The sequence below is a fragment of the Saccostrea echinata genome, unplaced genomic scaffold (assembly GCF_033153115.1).
Source record: "Saccostrea echinata isolate AGI-Se365-2 ecotype Australia unplaced genomic scaffold, CSIRO_AGI_Sech_v1 ptg000048l, whole genome shotgun sequence".
Taxonomy (NCBI): Eukaryota; Metazoa; Mollusca; class Bivalvia; order Ostreida; family Ostreidae; genus Saccostrea; species Saccostrea echinata.
In genome coordinates this window covers 386597-410712 of record NW_026889797.1, presented here as the reverse complement: position 1 = coordinate 410712, position 24116 = coordinate 386597, and the positions used below count along the sequence as shown (strand labels likewise).

At 32.1% G+C, this 24116-nt stretch overlaps 2 protein-coding genes across 2 annotated transcripts in view; both read left to right on the top strand.

Moving 5' to 3' along the window:
- LOC133203113 (uncharacterized) overlaps positions 1-16298 on the top strand; it is a 30767-nt gene extending 14469 nt beyond the window's left edge. The window contains exons 7-13 of the mRNA XM_061338961.1: positions 210-488; positions 10104-10586; positions 13622-13861; positions 14134-14769; positions 14986-15125; positions 15409-16220; positions 16286-16298. Of these exons, the coding sequence (XP_061194945.1) occupies positions 210-488; positions 10104-10586; positions 13622-13861; positions 14134-14769; positions 14986-15125; positions 15409-16220; positions 16286-16298 (2603 nt within the window). The remainder of the gene's footprint in view (positions 1-209; positions 489-10103; positions 10587-13621; positions 13862-14133; positions 14770-14985; positions 15126-15408; positions 16221-16285) is intronic.
- Positions 16247-23854, top strand: LOC133203101 (uncharacterized). Its single transcript, XM_061338951.1, has 3 exons — positions 16247-16611; positions 16718-16739; positions 22804-23854. Exons 1-3 carry the CDS (start codon positions 16312-16314, stop codon positions 22854-22856), a joined length of 375 nt encoding a protein of 124 aa, XP_061194935.1. The 5' UTR covers positions 16247-16311; the 3' UTR covers positions 22857-23854.
- The last annotated feature ends 262 nt before the right edge of the window (positions 23855-24116 follow it).

Sequence of the window (24116 nt, the reverse complement as noted above, 5' to 3'; positions counted from 1 at the left end):
GACCTTAAAAATGGAGGCCCCGTGTCACGGTAGGCGTTGGCACGATAAAGAATCCTCACTGTTCAATGGCCCTGAGCTGAGTGTCGAGTAAAGGTCTAAATTTGAAGCCCCGCGCCGGTTTGTGGTGACGTCTCTATATGAGTGAAAAATTCTCGAACGGGACGTAAAATAACATACAATCAATCATCTCTATCTTTCTTCCATTTTAGAACGCCCAAGCATAACTCGGGGGGAAATTAAAACAGATGGAGAAGAGGTTGTACTTGAGTACGCAGTGTTTGTATCTGAAGATTGTAAACCAACGACCTCCATGTCCTGGAAAAGAAATGGTTGTGATTTGATATTGTCCGACGAGTCAGAAAATTATTCTGGAGGAACATTGGATGATTCCTGCCTAAGAATTTTCTGTATCAAAGAGGATATTTTGGGCACATACGAATGCACTGTTCGAAATAACTTTGGTGAAATAACAATTCACTACACATTAGGTAATACTTTTTTTTTAATTTTATTTCTAAATAGAAATAAATTCACAAAGTTAAACATCTAATTTTTTGTAATATCAAACTTCATTTAGAATGACAAATCTTTTCATGAGCTTTTCTGAGGTAGAAGTCAGATTGAGTATTCTAATATTTTTCAGAAGATATAACTTAAAAAATTGTTAATGCTTGTACTGATAAATGATTAATTTTTTAATTATATAAGCATAACATAAGATTCTTGATGACCGTTATCAGTTGAGAGTTTTCAATTCTTTCTTCCTGATTCTGATTTGTACACTCTAAAAAGTGCTACTACACCTCAGAAACAAAGAGAACCACTCTCTGCAAGAAATGTTCGGTACCGAAGCGAATGGTTCCGTTCCGAAAACAAAACGCACTGCAAAACCCTTTAGACTGCTTTAATCAAATAATCCGATTGACATACTACAAACCTTTATAATAACGCAGGATTACGGACTATTCCCAACATTTTCTCTGGAATTATTCTGTAATAATCTACTTCATAACAATCAACATAACCTAAACTTTATCATATCGTTTATGTATCCATCTTAGCAGTTTATCTGATAACAAGAAAAGTAATGAACAAAGTTTGGGTAAATTTCGTTCATTCACAACCCCATTTTACAGCCAACAAAACTGCTATACATTCTTTGACAGCTGATGGTATTGATGATCATGAAGTAGTCGTTCTTTTTTTAAATATATTTACTTGCATGAAATTAATTTTTTTTTAAAAAGTTGTTACATGTATTCGTTGTGAAAATAATTGATACCTGTATTTTACTCTAAATTTCTGCACTGATGCCATTTTACTTTTTAAAGCTTATAAGGTTTTTCATTGTAAAGTTTCAAGTGAGTCTACACCAAAACGATCAATTTAAAACCTTTAAAAGGAAAAAAAAAAGAAACATTAAAGATTGCTTAAAAATAAACGAAAAACATACTAAAACCACTTATTCCTGCCCATTTGTAAAGGAAAAGAAAATAAATATTTTTTCATCATTGTTCGTTTGATCATTTACTCAGGAAAGCTTGATGTTATTTTTTTTATAAACAAAGCAGCTGTGACAAAAAATTAATAAAAATGGGAGCCGAAATAAAAGCTGGAGGTAAATCAATAAAATTAAGCTTATTTATTTACAATAATAATATTGAAAATGTAAAATAGAAATTATGTTTGATTAAGATAAAAATACTGACATACGTTTTTAAAAAAGAAATGCCGGTATGCCGACAGCAACCAGATCTTCTTTCTCAAATTTGTTTCAGAGTGTAATTTGAATTGAATTTCTTCAATTCCCAGATATCGAATAATAAGGCTATGATGTACAATTTAAATTAATAAATAAAGGGACAACTAACCTAACGAAATAGATGTAAACTTGTGGAGACAGAATTAGAAATGAATTTAAAAAAAGGAAATGAATAACGAAATTGGTTGATACCAAAAATACCAATTTAAACAGGTAATATGCATGATTGTTTTTACTCAATATGAACAAATTGTTAAGAAAATGTGTGACAATGGCGTTTTATCTATATAAGATAAAGAGATTAACAAACATTAAGAGGCCATGTCACTAATCATCACGTTTACACAATGAAATTGATGGAAATTTTTTAAAATTGAGAAGTTTTGGAATTTTTGTGTAAATAATCTTTTTTAACACTTTTATGATTTCTGGTATTTTTTTAATGATTGGCAAAATCGTTTCCATGGTAACCATATATGAAATTAAGTAAAATGCATGTTAAGTAAATTCAGATTCAGTCGATTTTCAGTACTTTTGCATAGTTCAACATATAAAAAAAAAGAATAATGATAATAAATAACACTGCATGACTAAAACCATTAAAAAAAAAAAAGAAAGTATTTTTATATTTTGTCTGCATGTTAACTAGAGGTATTTAATTTCTAATGGTTTTACTACCTGGACTTGTCTATTGTTGACCCTGTTTCAGTGATTAAATTCTCAAATCTGTAACAGGAAAATAAATATCTGATGCTGTTTTCAAAGATGTCAACATTATTACTGTTCAAGCAAAATTGAGAAGCATTTTTGGCTTGGTTGAAATTGAAGCGATGTTTTTATCGTAATGATGGGTACTTTTCCCATTTTTAATGTCCCTTGGAAGCTCTTCTGTGATAGAGACAAAGAAATATTGGCAACCTTTAGATGTTGTGGAGCACTGACCCAAGCCAGTCAAAGAAGATTCATGATATTTCAAGAAAGAAAAGTGATTCCTAAGCTTAGAATCTTGTCAACAACTAAAAACATATGCCCTACCAGGTAGTACCTTCTTTTAAAAAAAAATATTCATTTCTGAAAGCGATTGTTTTCTTCGTAATCTGAATCTTCCCTTTCTTTGTTCATAGTAAATACCTGTAAATTCCTAATAAATTTGTTCCCTTTGTTCATGATCTGAAAAAAAATCGCTACAAACTCTGCTTCAACTTATAAATAGTTTTTCTTTTCGCAGAACTATGTAGAAACTATAGAAATTACATTGATGAAATAATAAATGCAGTGGCAATCAACAGCTGATAAAGACAGATATCCAATCCATCGAAATTGATACAGTACTTCCTCTATGTACATATACTTATGACGGATTGTCTAACTATTTTGTTTATCAGCCATTTAACAGGTTCTTAAAGTGAAACATCAATTTTTAAATACATTAAAAAATTTCTTTGAAATTCAGGTGCTGATCAAAGATTTTTTTTTCCGGGAGAGGGGGGGGGGGGGGGGTCTCACCAACTACACCAGATGCCAAATTTGGAGAAGTTGGCATACAAGAAAAATAAATAAAAAATATCCTTATAAGAGGAATATAAGATCTTTTCCGAAGTAAATTCCTTCAGATATATGAATCTGCTCACCAGTATAAGAGAGAACCATGTTTACTAGGTAAAGGTAATTTTTTCTGATACTTTTAGCTAAAAATCCCAGCCTACCTCCTCTAGGTCAGATCTGCACAGTGAAATTTCAAGATATCAATTAACTTCAAAGTTACAGAGACAAGTTAATTCATTTGCAACTAAAAGATAAAACATGAATATATTTAAAATGTATTTCTTTTATTCTTTACTTTCTTATCATCTACAGTGGTCAAGAAAAACTTGTTAGTAACAGAGGTAAATTAAACAGAGTCTCTACATATTCAACAGAATATTACCGAAAGACTCAGAACAGAGATCTATAAACTAATAATTATTCATTTACTTGTTGTTTATGTCTCTGATCAAAAGAACAGAAATACAAGTACAGCCTATTTCATCATAATGTACATGTACATGCGCATGCATGTAAATTCTTCAAATAGTAATCCCTACAGTTTAATTCCCTCTCTCCATTCAAAAATGTTACTGTTTTATTTCCTACAATATTTTTCATTTTTCACAAAGTTTAATGAATTAATGTCATAGCATTTCGACATAAATAGTTAAATCACTTTTACAGAGAAAAAGAAGGAATTATCCATTGAAATCATTGGAATCAAATGGATCTTGTGATAATGTTATTATGTAAGTAATTATCATGCACTTTATAATAATTATTGTGTTTTATTTGTACTTTTTATCTCACCTGAGCTGAAAGCTGAAGTGATCACATGTTTTAGCTCAAGTGAGCTTTTCTGATCACATTTTGTCCATAGTCCGTGTGTCTAGCTGTTTGTCTGTCTGTCCGTCTGTAAACTTTTAACACTTTCGACTTCTTCTCACGAACCACTTGGCCAATTTCAACCAAACTTACAACAAAGTTTCCTTGGGTAAAGGGAATTCATGTTTGTTCAAATGTTGGGCCATGCCTTCTTCCAAGAGGAAATTATTAAAAATTAATAAAAATTAATGACATCTTTTAAAATTCTTCTTCACAAGAACCACTGGGCCAGCTAGGAAAGATGAAACTTATGTGGAAACATCTTTAGGTAGTATAGATTCACGTTTGTTCAAATCATGACCAGCAGGGGTAGGGCGGGGCCGAAATAGAAGTTTTACATAGGAATACATTGGAAAAATCTTTAAAAATCCTCTTCTCCAGAACCACTGGGCAAGGAAAGATGAAACTCATGTGGACACATCTTCAGGTAGTGTAGATGTCAGATTTGTTCAAATCATGACCCCCGGGGTAGGGTGGGGCCACAATGGATGATCAAAGATTTAGATAGGAATACATAGGGAAAATCTTTAAAAATCTTCTTCTCAAGAGCAGCAAAGCCATGATTGGTCATATTTATTTGGAAGCAACCTCAGGTAGTGTATATTCAAATTTCATCAAATCATGACCCCCGGGGTAGGGTGGGGCTACAATGGATGATCAAAGATTTAAATAGGAATATATAGGAAAAATCTTTAAAAACCTTGCCAAAGAACAGCAAAGCCATGATTGGTCATATTTATATGTAAGCAACCTCAGGTAGTGTAGATTCAAAGTTGTTCAAATCATGACCCCCGGGTGTAGGGCGGGACCACAATGGACGAGCAAAGATTTACATAGCAATACATAGGAAAAATCTTTTAAAATCTTCTTCTTAAGAACATCAAAGCCGTGATTGGTCATATTTATTTGGAAGCATCCTCAGGTAGTGTAAATTCAAGTTTGTTCAAATTATTACCCCCTGGAGTAGGGTGTGGCCACAAAAGAAGATAAACCTTACAGGAAAAAATCTTTTTAAAAACTTCTAAAGCCATGATTTGTCAAAGAAATATGATAGCATCCTCAGTTAGTGTAGAATCAAGTTTGTTCAAATCATCCCTCCTTCACTTAGGGATAGATTGATACCACTTACAAAATACTGAACTTTTAACCAAAGTGCTCAGATGATCGATGTGGTTCATGGGTCTCTTGTTCAGTATTAGTATGTATGTCCACCTGTAAACTAAATTTCGAATTCTTCTACAGAACCACTACGTCTATTTCAACCAAACTTGTCACAAAGCAAATGTGTTCAAATAACGTATTTCCTGAAATACGCCGGTGTCAAGTGTTTTAGTTCATGTCATCATGAATTTTCAAAAATCAAATTCGTTTTTTTCAAATAAACTCATAGCGTACCAATAATAAGCAAAGTATTACTAGTGTGCAATATATTTCTTGGGAAAATTAACATCCCCAAGTCATGTGGATATGAACTAGGTTAAGAGGGGGGATCAAATATGGAAACAATTAAATTTCACATTATTCATTAAGGCTACATAATTTATACATGTATGCGATCCAGAATATACATTTTGTGAGTGGATTCAAGATTGCATGTCATGGCCTCTTGATGCTAGGGTACAGCCGCAGTATGAACTTAAATGATCCATGGGAATATAAATGGGATTTTTTTTAAGTATCTAAAAATATACGTGCTTAGGTGGCTCAAGTGAGCAGTGTTATTGAAACTCCTCTTATTTAAAAAAAAATAAGTGTAATTGCTAATTTGAGTCAATGGTAATATTTTAAACGTACTGAGATTAAAGAAAAAAATTTATCCTTAAAGATTTTCGATCTTTGTTCATTTCTTGTAAAATGTAGTTTGGGCAACTTTGTCAAATATTTTTTTTTTATTTTTTCAGGATTTTCCATAGCAATCAGATTCTCATGAAAGTTTATGGCCCCTAGAGAGTTAGGACACATGCATGACTGGAGGCAGCTAAGTTAAGAACCTCCATAGGAAATAAGCCTTAAAACATTCCGAGAAAATGAATGCAATTTTGATATTTTTTTTAAACAGCATCAGTTTTGATGAAATGGAATTTTCTATTTGCTTATGTATATATCGGGTCTCCGCTGAGTTTGGCCAAAGTGACGTCACTTACATCAGCTGTTTGTCACGTGAAAACTTTAAAATCAGAAGAAAAAAATATGTACGGCAACAAAAATAATTAAAAAAATCAACGATATACGGATATCTTTTCGCTATGAAATTGATTTTGCTTTCTTTGAGACAAATTCCTTAAAATGAAAAGTGTTTGGAGCACCTTCCTCATGCTCGGGAATTATGTTAGATTTAGCCATCTTCTGATAAACTTCCTAATATGCATTGAAATAATGTTAAATTATTGAATAAAGCAGCAGCGCTCAACCACCTCCCAGCACATTTCAAAACTGTACGGATAGTAGCTACAAGTGTTTAAATACTCATAATTTATTGAACTTTTGGGATTTTCCAGGGGTTGTGCCTGTCATTCTAGATTACTGTACAAGTGTGCATTACTACGGCTTTATATAAGGTCCATACATGTTCAATTTAATTTGACTATAAAATGTTGATTAATACATTGAAGAATATGTTTTTATTTTAGTAAAATCACGCTTGATTCATTAATTTTCATTAGTTGATGAAACAAGAATATCAGCTGTCTCGTTTAAAGTCATCATTTCGTAAGTTCTTTGGTCGATACAATGACCTTGTCAGCAAATACAATTTATCATTGAGTCAAATTCTGACTGACGTTTTTCATACTAATTGTTAGGCCATTATTTACACACTGAATTGTCGACGGATTTTTCCGTTATTTCCCGATCATGACAAGGAGAACAGGGCGGGTGTGACCGATCGGCAGGGGATGCTCACTCCTCCATGGCACCTGATCCCACCTCTGATGTTTGGAGGTCTGTGTTTGCTCTGCTCCTATTTTGTATTGTATAATGGACTTTTGAGCTTGAATACTGTTCGTTATCTCCATATATTTCATTCACAAGATACGAAAATAGCTTGATCCACTCCTCAAGTACAGAGAAACTGTGTGTCAAACTAGTCAGTGACGTCATCTGAGTCACTGAAGCGAGATCAAGCTGGCTTTCATTCTACATTAGGATCGAGTTATATTGGCAAGATAAGTTACACATCGATTAATCTTTACATCACTTATAAAAAATTAAAATATTTTAGTGTGAATGAAAACAACATTAGCATTTATTCATCGAGATTCATTTGTATTGTTTTAACATGACGTCATAATTGTATCCCGAAGTTCTGCATAGGCTGACGTAAGTATGGGAATCCTAAACTAGCTGCGAGAAAGTGAGATGACAGAAGTATTATTATAGGACTCTCTGATTATACATGTACTCTTAAAAGTACAGTTTGAGATGATTTCTTTAAATGCTGTAACATGGACATAGCCCCATAAAGAACAATTAAACGGATTGAAGTTTTTATTAAACAAGAAATGACTATTTCTGAAAGATAATGAAATGCTAAATTTTAGGAAAAATTATGTAAAATTCAGACCTTAAAAAAAACAATGCTCATAAATAAATTTATATGCTTTTGTTTGAATTTTCATTGGAGTGTTGCCAATCGTTTTTGATAATTTAAGGATCAGCATTGTTCGCAGTACAGTTTAAGTGCGCAGTGGAAATATCGGCAATTTTTGTGATTAAAAATAAATTCTTAATTAGGATGGCGATTCTTTATAGTACTTTATTTATATCGGACAAATGTAATTATGGTTAATAACTACATTTTGAGGACGATAAGATTTCATATTTAGACTTGTCACGTGATGCGACAGTCACTTGATTTTAGCACATGTATATTTGCAGTATTAAGGTCACCTATAAATTTCAGTAGAAAACAAGACAAAACAGCATGTTATGGTAAGTTTTGATGTAGTTTGATGGTCTCCTACGGTTTAAAATAGCAAATCATTTCATTTGTGGTATTTTAAAGAAATGTTGGTTTTGTATGATATCATAGTTAATATTTCCTCTATAAATTAGGCTCTGCCCCCTTTTTGTAGCCTTAATTGTGCTGCGTTGTTATGGAACTCATTTGGTTCCTATGCTCAGATTACATATCGGATAGCAGGGTTCTTTTGCAGATGTAAAATTTGGCGTTTTGCTTGTTCAAAGGTATGCCGATAATTTTGGTGGAACTCTTTGTCGCGGACACAGAGTACATGTAACATGACGTTGCAAAAGAGAGGAAATTTATCTTCTAGATGAGTTTTTAGTGCGTTTAAAGTAGGTTTGAATACATATTTAAGAAAACGTTTGAGTAAAAACCAATACAAGATGAAATGTATATTGTTTAACAAAGGACTGATCAAAGTTATTTTTCTTGTATACAGTAGCTATACGCAAGGGTGCAAATTTAGCGCTTAAAATATGAGCGGTCTACTTCAAAACCGATAAAATAAACCAAAGTTAGCACCCTTTAAAAAACCCCGGTATACGGTAATTGATGCAGAAAATCAAGTATGTTTTTATTATTCATAAGTGAGATACATCTTGTATACTTACTTTCCTACATACAAATACATGTTCTTCGTTGTTTTTTGTCAATATTCTGAGAATACATGGTTGCTATGAAGTAAAATAAGTTACTAAGGGCATGTATAATAATTTTTCCATTTTTGTTCATCGTATCTCTTGATGATCTAAGAGGATATAACCAAAAAATAATGAAAAAGTATCAATTGGGAAGAAATTGAAGGGTTAACGTTTTCTTCTAAAATTTGAGATGTATTTTTAACCTTGATTTGGAGTAAACACGTAAAGCTTAACCATTGTTCTACCAAAAAACCTATCACAATCAAAAAATGTACGACGTAATTAATAAAGGAACGTAGCATATAAAAAATATAAAGCACATCTAAATTGCAAGGCATCGGTTGCCATGGCAAAACGAAAATTGCACAGTTATACAGTTTTAAAATTTGAAAACTGTCTCTCAAGTTTAAACTTATAAATATATAACCAAGATAAGTATTAAATTGAAACTCGTTCTAACAAAATGCAGGCTCATCTACAAGAATGACACATAAAATTGAGAAACATTTTTTGATTGTGATATCAGTATACGTTTTGTTAAAATTGATTTGGAACACTATTAAAATTGAAGCTATTTTTCTCAATCTATGTTGGCTTCCATGGTTACACATAAAAAAGGGAAAATAATAGATTTGTCTGTCAAACATCATTTTCATATATTGGAAGTTGTATGCTATGAATACTTTTTACAATCAATAAAAGAAAATAGTAAGTTAAAATTTCCAGTTTTCATCTGAAGCTTGATGATTCGTGACATGACCTTTTAAAAAATAAATGACTTTTATACGAAGGAGCCAATCATAGACTTATGCATATAGACTTTGCAAACTGAATTTGCACACCGTTCACCAAAGCATACCGTGCAAGAACCGTTAAATACAGTCCAGGAAACGAACGGTATCGTGCAACAAGAGAACCATACCTTCCACAAAACGAAACGCACTGTTTACAAAACAAACCTTCCGTCCACAAAACGGAACGTTCCGTTCACAAAATGGAACTTTCCGTTCATAAAACAAAATTTTCCGTTCAAAAATGAAGTGAACCGTACCGTGCAAGTGGTGAAGTAGCACGTTTTAGTATTTGTAACATTAAATTATAAAAAAAAAAAAAAAAATAATAAAGTTGGATTGGTTAAATATTTATATTTCTACTAAAACCTTAAGAAGTTAAACATTCTAATACGGATTGTGGCTATTGCTAAGCCCTTACAGTTACTGGTAATGATATAATACAAATCTAAATCCAAAGTGATGTATTTTAGAATTTTCGTAAGAAAATATTGGACATTTCACAAATCATGATTAAGACCATTATTTTACAGATGGCATACAGTGCAGTTCGAGAGAATGTCAGAGTTTCTTACTGTGCTGTTTGCTACTAGATAAATGTCGACCCAGTAACAATGAGCCAGATGACTGGGAAGAAAAGCTAAAACTGTCCTGGAATTTTTGCTTTGGGGATGACGAAAAGAATATCACAGAGCGTGTCCTTCCTGCTATATCAAATGGAAAATTTGAAGATTATGTTAGTTGTAAAAACAATGAGTATAAATTGTTATCTCCTGATATAATATTTCAGTCTTTTCTGCAAAGGAGTGGTTTTGTGGACTTCTTTCTTAAGCATGCTTGTTCACAAAGCATTGGTATATATTGTCGATCACCTGGATACAAAAAGGATCGATGTGAAACTTCCTGCACTGTCACTCCTGAGCAATTCAAGGTTGTTGTGCAGCGACTCAGGTTCGACATCCTGACTGATTATTCAATCAAGGACAAAAGGTTTCACCCAATCATCGAAGAAGTTCGTAAGTTATACAATATGACGCCATTATTAAGCTATATGAAGTGAACTTTAGATATATCGATTTCTTAAAATCTATATTTAAAGATTTATTTCAGGTCCTAGAAATGAATGGAAATATTCAAAAACATAATATAAACTAAATCTTGTCGATTTGGAGTGGTATAAGTATCTATGTATTTATCACAGGGGTTAATTTACCAAACCCATGACGTCATAACTGTTGATCAAATATTTTCCGAGTAAAAATGATACTAAACAAGAATTCATCTAAACAAATATATGAAATGGGAGTTTAAAAGTATATACAGTGAAATACACCTGTGATTCATTAGAAATTAAAGATTAAGAATAAGGTATGCTAATTTATTTTTATATTTCTTTCGTATAATGAAGACAAGTGGTGTTTTGAAAGTCCGATCAGCCTGTCCTTTTTGTTCTTAACAACAACCAAAAAAAAAATGCAAAAGTACAAGACTACACCGCATACTTTGAAACATAATTTTTGTTTCTATAAAAGATTATATTCTACAGTACTTGGAAAGTGCTGCTGGGTAACATGGACTGATGAAAATTCTTCGATCTTATGTGCAACATGTTTAAATTTGGTAAGGTTTCATGCACGAAAATGGAAGAATTATTCTGTGATAGGCGTGTACGATTCTTGCAGCACTTTTCATGGCTGAGAGATTGTTTTCATGATTATTTTTCAAACAGATATTAATCATCGCCGGGCTACTGGTAAACATTTCTTTTTTTCATTTAGTCATTTTTTTTCTATTTAGAGACCTCACATAATGACGTCGCAATGGAGTGCTTCTTTAGCCTAAGATTGATGTCTATAGAATGGGTTATAATAGTAAATGTTCTATCCATGACTTTTATGATTTATCAATGTTACATTTTTCAAAATATGTACATTCGCTGAATTCTGATCTGTGTGCTGCCTTAACATACTGTGCGGCCCCATTTCCCCATATTTCACACAAAGATTGTTGGTGAAAATTTAAATCGAAAGATAATGTCGATGTAATTTCTGTGTAAAATCCTTTTTGTGAGCTCATTTTTTTCTTTCCTCTGTTTAATCGTGATAATGCTTAGACCAAACAGAGTACCTAAGCTAAGTGTGTGCAATGACCTTTCATAGACATTCTAAAGGATCACTTCTAGGTAAATATATGTGTTGACCTATAGGGCCGATATTGGTTTTAGAAAAAGATTATCGATATCCGTTCCGGTCACTGACTTTAGGCCACATGCGTGTAGTTTCTCGTTTCTCATGTATTGCTTTAGCTGTAGTCAACTTTGTGTTCATATGACCCTACCTCGGTATTTACAGATACATCCTTTGTATAAGGGTCCTTACCTGATGCCTAGGTAATGGCAACGGGACATGAAACCTTAACTGGCCTTACCACATTCTTTTCTAATCTGTAAACCTTCCTCCTGCATTTTTGACATAGCATGTCGCCAATGCACACAATTTTCCCGAGGAATGAACTGCATCTACTCTGCATAGCGCAGTATCTCTCCCACTGGCACAATAGTACTAATACCCAGATATGTTCTCGAAAGACAAACGCAGCAATTTGTGCTCGTCATGATTTTTTTTTTTTTTTTTTTTTTTTTTTTTTTTTTTTTTTTTTTGGTGACATCGGCATTATCGGGTAACACAAATTGAATGATTCGTGTCCTTGAACAAAGTGTGCCTATACTGAGGTATAGTTCTAGTTGATTGCGTTTAGTTAAAGAGAATTTATGATCTGCATTTCCATAAATGTCTTTTATATCAACAGAAAACATACATTTAATGAAGAAAATAGAAGCAAAATGCAAAAGCCTGTATTAAAAAAAATTAAATTCGTGTTGAAACAGGTGAAAATTTGAAAAAAAAATAAAAGTATGCAAACAGATGGATTCGAACAAGGACACAAAAAATGTTCATGGTGAGAGTCTGTTGTCTACCTTACTGAGCGATAATGACTATTAAGATACATGTCATAGATATAAACCAGTATGATAGAAATAGGATTTCGCATTTTTTGTAGTTTTTTTTAAGGAATTTCGACCCTAGGGCAGGGGTGCCCCTAAAACAAATGTTGTTTTGAATTATTCCTTAGATCAAAATCTATCAAAATTTCATAATTAATTTAAGGGCAGGCCTGCCCTGAAGAACTTCTATGCCAAAATTCATGCAAAAATTAGTGCTATTGACAGACAAAATACTGTTTTGATCAACTTTGGAGGTTAATTTCAAAGTTGCAAATAAAATAAATTAGGTTTAAATTGCAAATTTGAAAAATTTAAACAAATATACGATAGAAAACAACTAAAGAACATAGATTTTTAAATGTGACTTTTTCCGGAAAATTGTTCTCTCCTATAGGTCAAATCTTTCGTTATAACGAATGCATCCTTTCCAAATTCAAAGATAAGGGTCAAAGCAGATCTCCGTGTAAAATATACAGAACATAAGATCGAGGCAGACCTTTGTGTAAAATTCTATTTCCTTCCCATTGACTAGTATGACTAGTTAGTAGCCCTAACAAAAAATGTACTATAGTAAACTATAGTATCAAAGTTTTTACTATAGTTAATCAAAGTATTTATACTATAAATTTCAGATTGTTATATTTTATTTGTTTAAACTCCTCCAAACAATTTTCTTGTATTAAGAGGAATATAACGTGTATATTTTCATATTCATTAAAAAGATTAAATAAATGAAATTCAATTTAAGAAATATTAGCGCTTAAAATCTTCAAAAAGGTTCTATAGTAAAGTTTCATAGTAAATCAAAGTATCACAGTATTTACTATAGTTAACTACAGTAAACTATTGTTAACTACAGTAAACTATTGTTAACTACAGTAAACTATAGTTAACTACAGTAAGCTATAGTTAACTACAGTAAACTATAGTTAACTGTAATGAACTGTAGTAAACTATAGTTAACTATAGTAAATGTTTGTTAGGGAGGGGATAAATATTGTCTCCAAGTACTCCAGTGAATACTAATATCATTTGTATTGTTTACAGTGAACATTCCAAAAGGTATTCTTAGTTTAGGGAGCGAGAGTATATCCAAATATCTGAAAGATCTCACCCATGGCGAACATGTAGTCTATGTTGCTAGGGGAATGCTAGTTGGATGTGAAGGGGCAGGAAAAACAAGTCTTCTGCGCAGACTTAGGGGAGAAGATACCCCGGATCCTTCATCAACAAGAGGAATAGATGTCCATGTTAATTTATTCACCGTGGATGGGAAAAAACTTGAGGGTCAGGTTCAAAACTGTCAGCTCTTTTGTAACTGAAAAATTTTAATAACTGCAGTGTTTCTGCACACCATTAATTGTGTCATAAAGCATTGGTTATTGTATGATACAAAAGGCAAATTAAAGCTTTTATAAATATAGGCCAATGGCTTACCCAATTCGTTTTACTGAACAGTCATATGCATACCGTTTCATTAACTTTTTTCATGTCTTTTCAAATACCATCTTGATGTTTACGGTGATGTTATTTCAACAAAATTTTCAATTTGATTTCAGTAACAACCAATCCAAATAAAGCAAGTCTCCGTTCATCTTTAAATCAGGAAGATCGACCTGATGATCACAACCAAAACATGAACGATTCTTCAAACCAGCAGTCTGGGAGATCTAGTTTTAGAAAGGAAAATATCAAGAGCGATAAAATGTCCACAAAAATACTTCCAGCTTTATCAGAAATAAATGACCAACAAGTTGCACAGATACCGAATCAAAGAGAAAACAGGATGAATGAGGAAACTATTCAAAACGTCATCACGAATGAAGCAGAAGATGACGAGAAATTGACCGATGATATATCTTCAGTAGATTCAAGTGTTCTTACATCTGATGACAAAGATATCCATACTACGTTTTCCATCACGCAAACATTGTCAGAGTCTTTTGTAGATGAGAATGAAAAAATCATAACAATCTTTGACTTTGCTGGACAATTTGCTTACTACGCCTGTCATCACCTTTATTTTTCTCCCAATGATTTCTACATTTTAGTAATGGACATCACAAAGAAATTGAATGATCGCGTAATAACAGACAAAGCAGCTGAAATGCTCAATCAGGGGGATTTACATGAACAAATGTGTGATGGACAGTCTAAGATAGAAAGATCTTTATATGACAATTGGACTTACTTAGGTACTTTAATTTCTTATATACTCGTATTTTTATGAGAAAATCTTATTAACACCAAGTTTACGAGAAGTTTACCAGCTCTTTAATTTGAAATTAGGTAGCAGAATCCCTGAAGTCTTAAAGTCTCAAATGGTTTTTAAAAGTCAACGAAACAGAAGCATTACACTTTCAGCAAAAGTTTTCTGATTTTTAAATGTTAAATTGTATTTCAATTTGTAGAGTATACAAAATATTGGCTTCAATCCATTTTATCATATTCTGTTGGGATAACGCCCACAGCAATGGAAGATGTCAAAAAACCTTTTAAACTGGCACCTCTGATTCTTATAGCCACTCATGCAGAAGAAAAAACTAAAAAGGTAAATCAAGTTTGATTAAAAAAAAAACAAAGCAAAGTAAGGAGATGATCATAAAAGCACTATCACTAAGAAAAATATTTTAAATGATATTACAATCTAAGAAAACCTGTAAACAAGTATTTGGCGTACTTTCGTGTAAACGTCAAGTGACTATTTAACAAGTGGTCAAATACTTCATATTTATTATCAATTAGTGTGAAATTTCTTTTCGCTTAAATAATTATATGTGAATTACTCATTCATGTTAGACTATTAATATTAAACATAATACCGTTTATTCTAGGATGTAGAAGACTATTTTCGTGATCTCCGGGACAAAATTCCGACAATTAGTTTCCACATTGATTATAACAATGCATTTTGCACTGGTTATTGGGGCCAAAATGCAAACCTGGAAGAAATTAAGAACGGCATAATAAACGTTGTTAAGACACTTCCAAACTGGGGGAAAAGGATTCCTTTGTCATGGTTTTACATAGAAAATTTAGTAAGAAAGCTTTCGAGTTTGAAAATAATTAACACAGATGAGCTATTACGAAGGTGTAGTGCAAGTGGTGTTGGAGTTGAAAGGAAAGAGGATCTTATAACACCATTGCTCTTTTTGCATAACACAGGGGTCATTCTATTCTTTGACGAAGATAATCTCAGAGATTTTGTTGTTCTAGATGTTCAGTGGTTTGTTGACGCATTCAAAAATGTTATCACGGATGAAAACCACGCAAAACAGGATATACCACAAGATTTGTACGAGAAATGGAAGATGTTTAATGATAATGGACTTTTGTCCAGTTCCCTGCTGTCCTCAGTCTGGAAAAAATGTGAACAAAATGATCTGTATAATACAAAGAAGAAAGAAATAATCACTATGATGACTAGACTAAATGTTTTGACAGAGGTAACGCCATCTGTTTTGACAAAGGTTACGCCATCTGCAGGTACAACAATGCCAGATTTGTGGTACTGTCCTTGTATGAACAAACAAATATTCCCGACAACAGAGTTTGAAAACTTAAGGAATTCTTCTCTTCTGTGTTTCAAGTTCACTTTTCTCCCGAAAGATCTCTTCCATCGCTTAATTGCTGCTTGCAGCAACAAGTTAAGTTGGAGAATTTTCAAAATGAAATCTCTGTGTATTTACCAAACTGCTACGGTTTTCTCAGTTTCAAACGGTAAAGTTTTGATAGGCATGCACAGTAACGATAAAATACTTGTCCAATACCTTGATCTTCCCGAGTCATCATTCGCTGATTATTTAGACATTTTTGAAGACATAACCAAAGTGATTGATAGACTTACAGAGAAGTTGATGCATTGTAAATACGAGGTAGGATATATGTGCAAAAAAACAGTTTTTGGAAAGACAAATATCTCTCTCTGCCATTTTATAGCAGAGTCTGATATGAAAGGAGAAAGTATTCACTGTCCCGAATGCGGATTTCATAGAAAAGTGGTTGTAAATGATATCAAGTGGAATATCCTACGAAAGGTAAATATGGACATTTTGAAAAACATTTTCATGTTTGCTGACATCTTGTAGTTAGATATGCAGTTTTAATTATTCTTCGCTAATCACAGAATTTTAATATTGATAGAAAAAGAAGATGCCAAGTATAAGTAAGTTAAACCTTGTCAGTAGATGTGTGTAAATTTGCCAGTTTGTTTTCTTATTTTCTATGCATTGCTTATCTGTTAGTTTTACATACTTTTAACAACTAAAAACAAGGAAAAGATGCCATTAATTCCAACCTAGGCAAAGAATCTAGTTTACGTTAAATTCATGTCACGATTGAAGATAAATGTCCCTTCTTCGCTGACAATTTTTTCATCTTTGTAATGATGTTTTAATTTGAAACAATTTACTTTATTGTTAGATAAATTTCGATATATTTTACGAACTGTGCCTCTGTCTAGCGTTGGCAATACTGAAGGGCAGGTCTTTGGTATGGGACGACATTAATTTGGGCTTGTCAGGGCAAATGCAATATTAAAAAATCCTCACCCATGACTGCTGCCTAAAGGTCAAAAATTGAAGCACATTAGCGATATTTGTGTCGTCTTATTTGAGTGAAAATAATTGCAAGGGACGTAACGCAGCACAATTAAGGCTAGAAAAAGGAGGCAATACCTAATTTTTACAGGAAATATTAACTATGACATCGCACGAAAATAACAATCCTTAAAAATACATCAAAATGAAGTGATTTGCGATGTTAAACTGTAGGAGATAATTTAACTACATCAAAACTTACTAAACATGCGTTTTTGTCGTTAGTTAAATCACACATAGAAGGTTTAAACAAGTCTCTGATCGCAGTGCACTTGTCGATATGACGTCATTCCGTAAAACTTAATGCAGTTTCTATGCAGTAATAGGCGGATTGAGTAGTATTTCCACAACGAAATGTATTTTATAATTAAATAAAATATTATTTGCAGATTTTTAAGAGGCCATTATTTTGGATGCAAAGTCCTTTTTATGATTTTGTTTATGTGATTACATTTCCTAATTTACGGACACTGTCGTATATTTTTATGCAGGTATATTGGAGGATAATCTAAGGGTCTTAATAAATCCATCTAGTGCAAGGGCATACTGTCAACTTGATCATGACAAGTTTTTAATTATAAATTCTAGAAGTATTAAGGTATTTGAAAAGTGCTGTTGATCCTGTTGAAATCTTAAAACTGAATTAATTATTTCTACATTTCATAACCAGCAAAAAATTCAGTATGTGTTCATACAAATGTGATTTTAGCAATAAAATAGTAGAATCTATATAGGATCGCAGCATTTTTCACAAACGATAATGGGTGTTGAAACTATTTAAAAATTAAACTTCGAATTTTAACTTGGTTATGCCCTTGCACTATTGAAATTTATAGGTGACCTCAATACTGCAAGTATAAGTGCTAAAATCACATGACTGCCACATCACTTGACAAGTCTAGATAGAAAATCTAATCGGCCTCAATATATAGTTAATAACCATAAATACATTTCGTCCGATATAAGTAAAGTACAAAAAGAATCGCCATTCTGAAAAAAGAATTTATTTTGTTTCATAAAACATCGCCGACATTTCCATTGCGCACCTTGACTGTACTGCGTAAAAGAAATAACAAACAAATTATTACAAATACGCCGTGTGTTCTTTCCATATTTAGTTCACCTGAGTTACTTGTGACTTAATGCTATATGTTTTTGTCCCCTGTTGTACTTATAGCGAACGCTGCGTGCTCCAATGACGTTCGACAACGAGTTCGAGTGGAGGAAATTCGGGTTAAAATCTACACATCGTTCAAAGAGATTTAATGAGTCAACGTGAAAAAAAAATTCAAAACTCCTAATCCTCTTTGCGCATAAAGCAATATTGTGGCTCAAATTAAGCAACAACTTACTTGAAAAAATTACAAACAACTTAGCTACGTTAAAGAAGGCCACATTTTTCACATTTGTGATACATCGACTGGTAAGTATCAATGTGACGTCTCAAAATTTGACAAGAGACAAAAATTAATCTTACCACATAATGATGCATAGATAATAACTTGAATACATTTATTTTATCAATTATTTAGTAAAACATGCTAAATTTCACCATTTGATAACAATGCTGCGGAGTAATAAGTAGTAAATCTTTATCGTAAATGATGTCACTAGCCTTGACTTGACGCAGTACAAGTGATCCAGATGAGTGGATTCATTAGTTTAAAAATTACAAAAATGTTTAATAAATATGAAACCATCGCAATTTTTTTTTTATATTAAATCAATAAAACTAAAAGGAAATTATATATATATATATATATATATATATATATATATATATATATATATATATATATATATATATATATATATATATATATATATATATATATATAAATTATCAATTTATCTAAGTGCTTGGAATTGTACAGCGACAGAGAATGTAAAGAATATCGCTTACACGATAAGCGTATTCCTAATTAACCTCAAAAGTACATGGGTATAGACTAGCTATAGACTGTTTGAGCTGAAATATGTAAAACATATCAATTGTTTATTTCATACATATTTTTAAAAATGATTCTGGTCTGCATAACATTATTTTTATTCATAACAGAATTTAAACCAACTAAGAATTTGTAGCTATTGTACGAGTACGTATTTTTGGCAAAATTACGAGTACTTCCGAAATGGTACAAATTAGCTCCCGGCACTTTTCAGGTACAGGATCTACGAGGGCTGTTCGAAAATTATTGAGACAGTGTGTTTATTCTTTTTTCTAATTAACGTCTTTCGGTGAAAATTTGCATGTACGTTTGACAAATAATAAAAATTAATAAAAGCAAAAAATATTTTACAAATATTTTATTTCTTCTTCTCAGTGGTATATTTATTTGTCAATGGTAGGGATACCCGGCGCAGTCACGAAATCAGATGTTGATAATATGTTACACCAACGTTCAAACTCCCGGTGGACTCATAGTAAAAGCGAAAATAATTCAATTTGTGTATATAATTTTTCAATCTAATTTTGACTTCATTTTGTGCAAGTTTGTTAGAATTTCGATCAGAAGTACGGAGATCATAAATAAATTTAAGCGCGGCATAGAAATCTGAGAACAACGACAAAATGGAATTTGACGTCAAGGCTGCGCCAGCCAGCATACACTTAATTTTGTGTAGCGCTATGGAGGACTCTTTTACAGACTAAACGACCTGCTAAAACAATAACAATGCAAAAAAAATGTGTTTAAGGGTTTTATTTTTTCATTGGTATATATTTTATTCTTACAAAATATTCAACAAGAGTAAAAACAAGAGCTCCAGACGACCATCAATTAATTGACCCGCTGTGCAAAAATCGGTACTGCGTGATGCTAATTCAACCTGTACATGACATTTCGTGCATTTTTTTACACTGAGGTAGCAACAGCACACATTTTTTTTAAATTTTATTTTTTAAAGAATTGTTTAAGAAAAGAGACAGTTTGATTTTTGGAATGTTATATGTGATAACAGAGAAAGAAGAGTAAACGCTTCCCGATCGTTTCACTTGCAAAAAACATCTCTGGCTGACGTGACATATTAAAATGACGTAGGGATGCTGCTCCATGTCGATAGATATATGCATGTTTATAATTTCACCGGAACGTGTCTAATTATCCTATGAATTAGAAATTTTGCACATTTCTTTTATTCGTTATTTATAAAATGTTGACGAAGTTTCATGAATGTATCTCTGGCCTTTATGGAGTAAAAGTAAATGTCTCAATAATTTCCGAACAGCCCTCGTAAACCTCTTTTAATGTGTATCATTTTTTTGTCTAAAAGCATGCGTAGTGCCCTTGCTTTAGCGTCGTTTTCAACATTGATATTAACAATTCTTTTTTTATACCAGTCACATGACACATAGCTGAAACATGCGATTTAACTGGTACTGAATACGGCATAAATCTATTCATTATGAATGTCTTTATAACCTTTCCAACATGTATACAGTTACTGTGTTATAGAGAATTTTAAAAGTTATGCATATTAAGTAGGTACTTAGATCGCATTTCCCATTTCCCTCCTTAACATAGTTGAGAAGGATGATATATAGTTTGGATGCCTCAAAACTATCGTTTAAAACCTCTCATAACATAACTTTGCATACAATGTCATATTTTCGTAACTTAATCGGCTCGAGTATGTCCGTTTTTGTCGAAAATTTCCGAGAAGCTCGCAATCTCTATCCCGACCATGGGGAGTCTGCGAGGCTTGAGATGTTTAAATATCTGAAAAAAAAGACATTAGAGAGACACAGTCAACCCAAGTCTTATGAGCTAAATGAAAATTGGAATGTTATAAACAGAAGGTAAAACGAAATTTTAGAGGAGTAGAATTGATAAATTATTATAAAAATGAAACTGCAGTTCAACGTGGGACATATCAATTCGTTGCATGTCAACCGTAAACTTTTGAATATTTTTCTAGCTTCTTTCAAACTGCTCAACTAGCTCAGAATTCATATTTATGTATTATTATATACATATTACCTAATAATAACTATGCAATACTATTATTATATAATAATTAATAATTCATTTAATTTTGTTGTGTAACGTATGTGGGTTAAGGGAAAGAAAATGTGAAATCCATATAGCTATCTCCCTTTCAAAAGCACAAAACGAAAAAACATCTTTATGCATTCTCTTAGAGGCAGCTTAAAGGGGATTTAAAAAGAGTCAACATCTTCAAGCCACCTTTCAGCTGCAATTTATAGGTTCTTAATCTCTAAACTTCTTGAAGCCATCATTAAGTCATCTTTAAGTCACCTTTATTTAAACCACCTTCAAACTATACTATTTAAGTATCCTTTATGATAGTATAATCGTTATTATTTTTTTTTATTTTGTCTCTTTAATTTCAACATTTGTGAACGCTTATCCGCTCCTGCAATTTACCTTAAAAGCAGTGCTACGAAAGAAAAAAAAAGTTTGTTTAAATATACGTTTTTAAAGTATTTTTTTAAATCCATAAATACACACTTTATATTTTTTTAATCACGAAAATGTGAAAAATTGAAAAATGGTTTTAACTCAGAAAGGAGAACCCTAGATATTTCAAATAAACGTACAATAAAATTTATCCATCATGGTAAACACATTATATTTCACACATAAATAGACAATTTCAGGCGTACAAAATCATGATTTCAGGCCTAATTAAAGTAAACAACCCGGCTCGAATGTAGACCGGAAATACCCTTGTGAACATTTTCCTAAAATCATGTGATCGGCGTGACTAAACGAGGAATAAAAACGGTTTTCCGGCATAACTCAAAACACGGCTATTAAATGACAGAATAATCAACAAGTCCGACTCTCTTGACCATTACCATGAATTATATGTAATTAAAGCTGTTAAGAGAAGTAACTGGAAAATAAAGATCGGTGCCGGTATGTTCTTGTCTTGTTTCTATGTATACATTTTCAGCCAAAATATCTAGAAGACATAGGAAATGAAGATACAATAATGTATATAATACAAAAACTATATGAAATAAGTGGGCTTTGGAGAAATATTATGGTAAAAAATTATGTAGGTCCCTTTCATCAACATTTTACATAGGAAATGCACTGAGAATTGCAAAAACACTGATTTGACAAAATCTAAAAAAGAAGGCTGGCTTGATAGGTTAAACAATCCAGAATATAGCCTGTTTAGTACAATTAAAACTACTCAAGAGTTCTTGAAAAATTCTGTACGATAACCAGGAACCTTGCCAGTGTCCTTAAAGTTTTAAAGATCATATAACAAGGGAACATGTACAATTCGTCCCAGAGGAAAACGGACGAAACAATGGAGATTTATTTATTTATTTATTTTTTATTTATTTATTTATTTATTTTTTTTGTAGTATGTCATCAAAAAGTGGTGTAACGAGTCTCCTTAGTATATTAATATCTTTTAAAAGAAACCGATTCTGAGAATAAATTTTACGAAAGTGGAAACTTTCTACGGAGAATTATTTTTCACGAACAACAAGAAGTATATTTTTTTACTATAACACTCGGACCAAGCGACTTTTAATTTCAATGGAAAGAATGACTTCATACTCTTTTTGTGGAAAAAAAGAATGAAAATAATTTATGAAACGTAACTGAATTTTTTTTTTTTTTTTTTTTTTTTTTTTTTTTTTTGTAGTCTCTTCTAACTATAAAGCCGAAAGCATACGAGCTGGGTTTGTTGTAAAATAAACCTTACAGTCAACTGAAGAGAGTCTTTTAGAAGAGGATTCCTCAAAAGGCACATGGGTCCTTTTGGTCATAGCAATTGCTTTTGAAAAAGCACCACACACAGAGGACAAAGGACTGTTCAATGAGACTAGATTTTCATTATTTCTTCAATTCACTCTCCATCATACATGTAAAACGGATCGAACGATTTTGACAAAATGAGAACATCAAGCGTAATTAAAAAAATATTTTCACAGACAATATATTTTAATGCAGTAAGTAGATCAATACCTTTCGTTGATAAAAAAAAAAAGGAATACCCGAAAGAGGAGCGAAATATAATACGTCTTTAAAATGAATATTTACAGGAAACCATGCAAAGTTTGTGAAACATATAAGTAGTCCTGGATACTTTATTCGGCACTTTTAAAGACATACTTTATACATCACGCATTTACATTGAATTATTCAGGGCTCTGATTTAGAAAGTTTAAGGAAATTATGTTGATTCTAACAGTATGGAAAGTGTGACTTTCCACCTCTAATAAATTTGTTACATTGCCGAAAATGACATTTTAAATTGAGCCTATCGAATATGATTTATATTTGATTAGTGTGTTTTGATTAAACATCTGCAAGGTCTGACACAGAAAGCTCCCCAAAGAAAGATGATGTTATAAGCGTACAATTTATTTTTTTTTTCCTTATACTTGTAACAAATCCAAAACACAACTATCACATTCAGAAATTTCAAAGTTTATATGAATTATGATTAATCAAATACAAGAGCTTTGTCGAAGTATAATATCAACCGGAAATGCTAATAAAATACAACCCAAAGAATAAAGCTCTTGCTAAAAATATTTAACCCCTGATGCATGTACATGTATCAACCAAAGTATTTTGCTTGCATATAATGCAGAAAACAACCTACCAAATGTACATATGCATACATAAGTAGAAAAGCAATCACTTTGTATCTTATATATTTTATGGAAAAAATAAATGCGTAGACTGTTTGTTGTTTCCTTTACTATTTAATTATGAGACACGTCTGCGAAGTATATGATTTATTATTGTAATGTGATCTATACCGTACAATGAGATATAAATTGATACAAATTAACGATTCAAACACCCTGTCCATCGGAACTATAAGTAAACAAACTGAATGAAATACACAATGTCAAGAAAAAGGTGTTTCACGTTATCATTACTACAGTTCCACTCAGAGCTACAGTTCAATATCACAAAAAATCCATTACCTAATCATCTGAATTT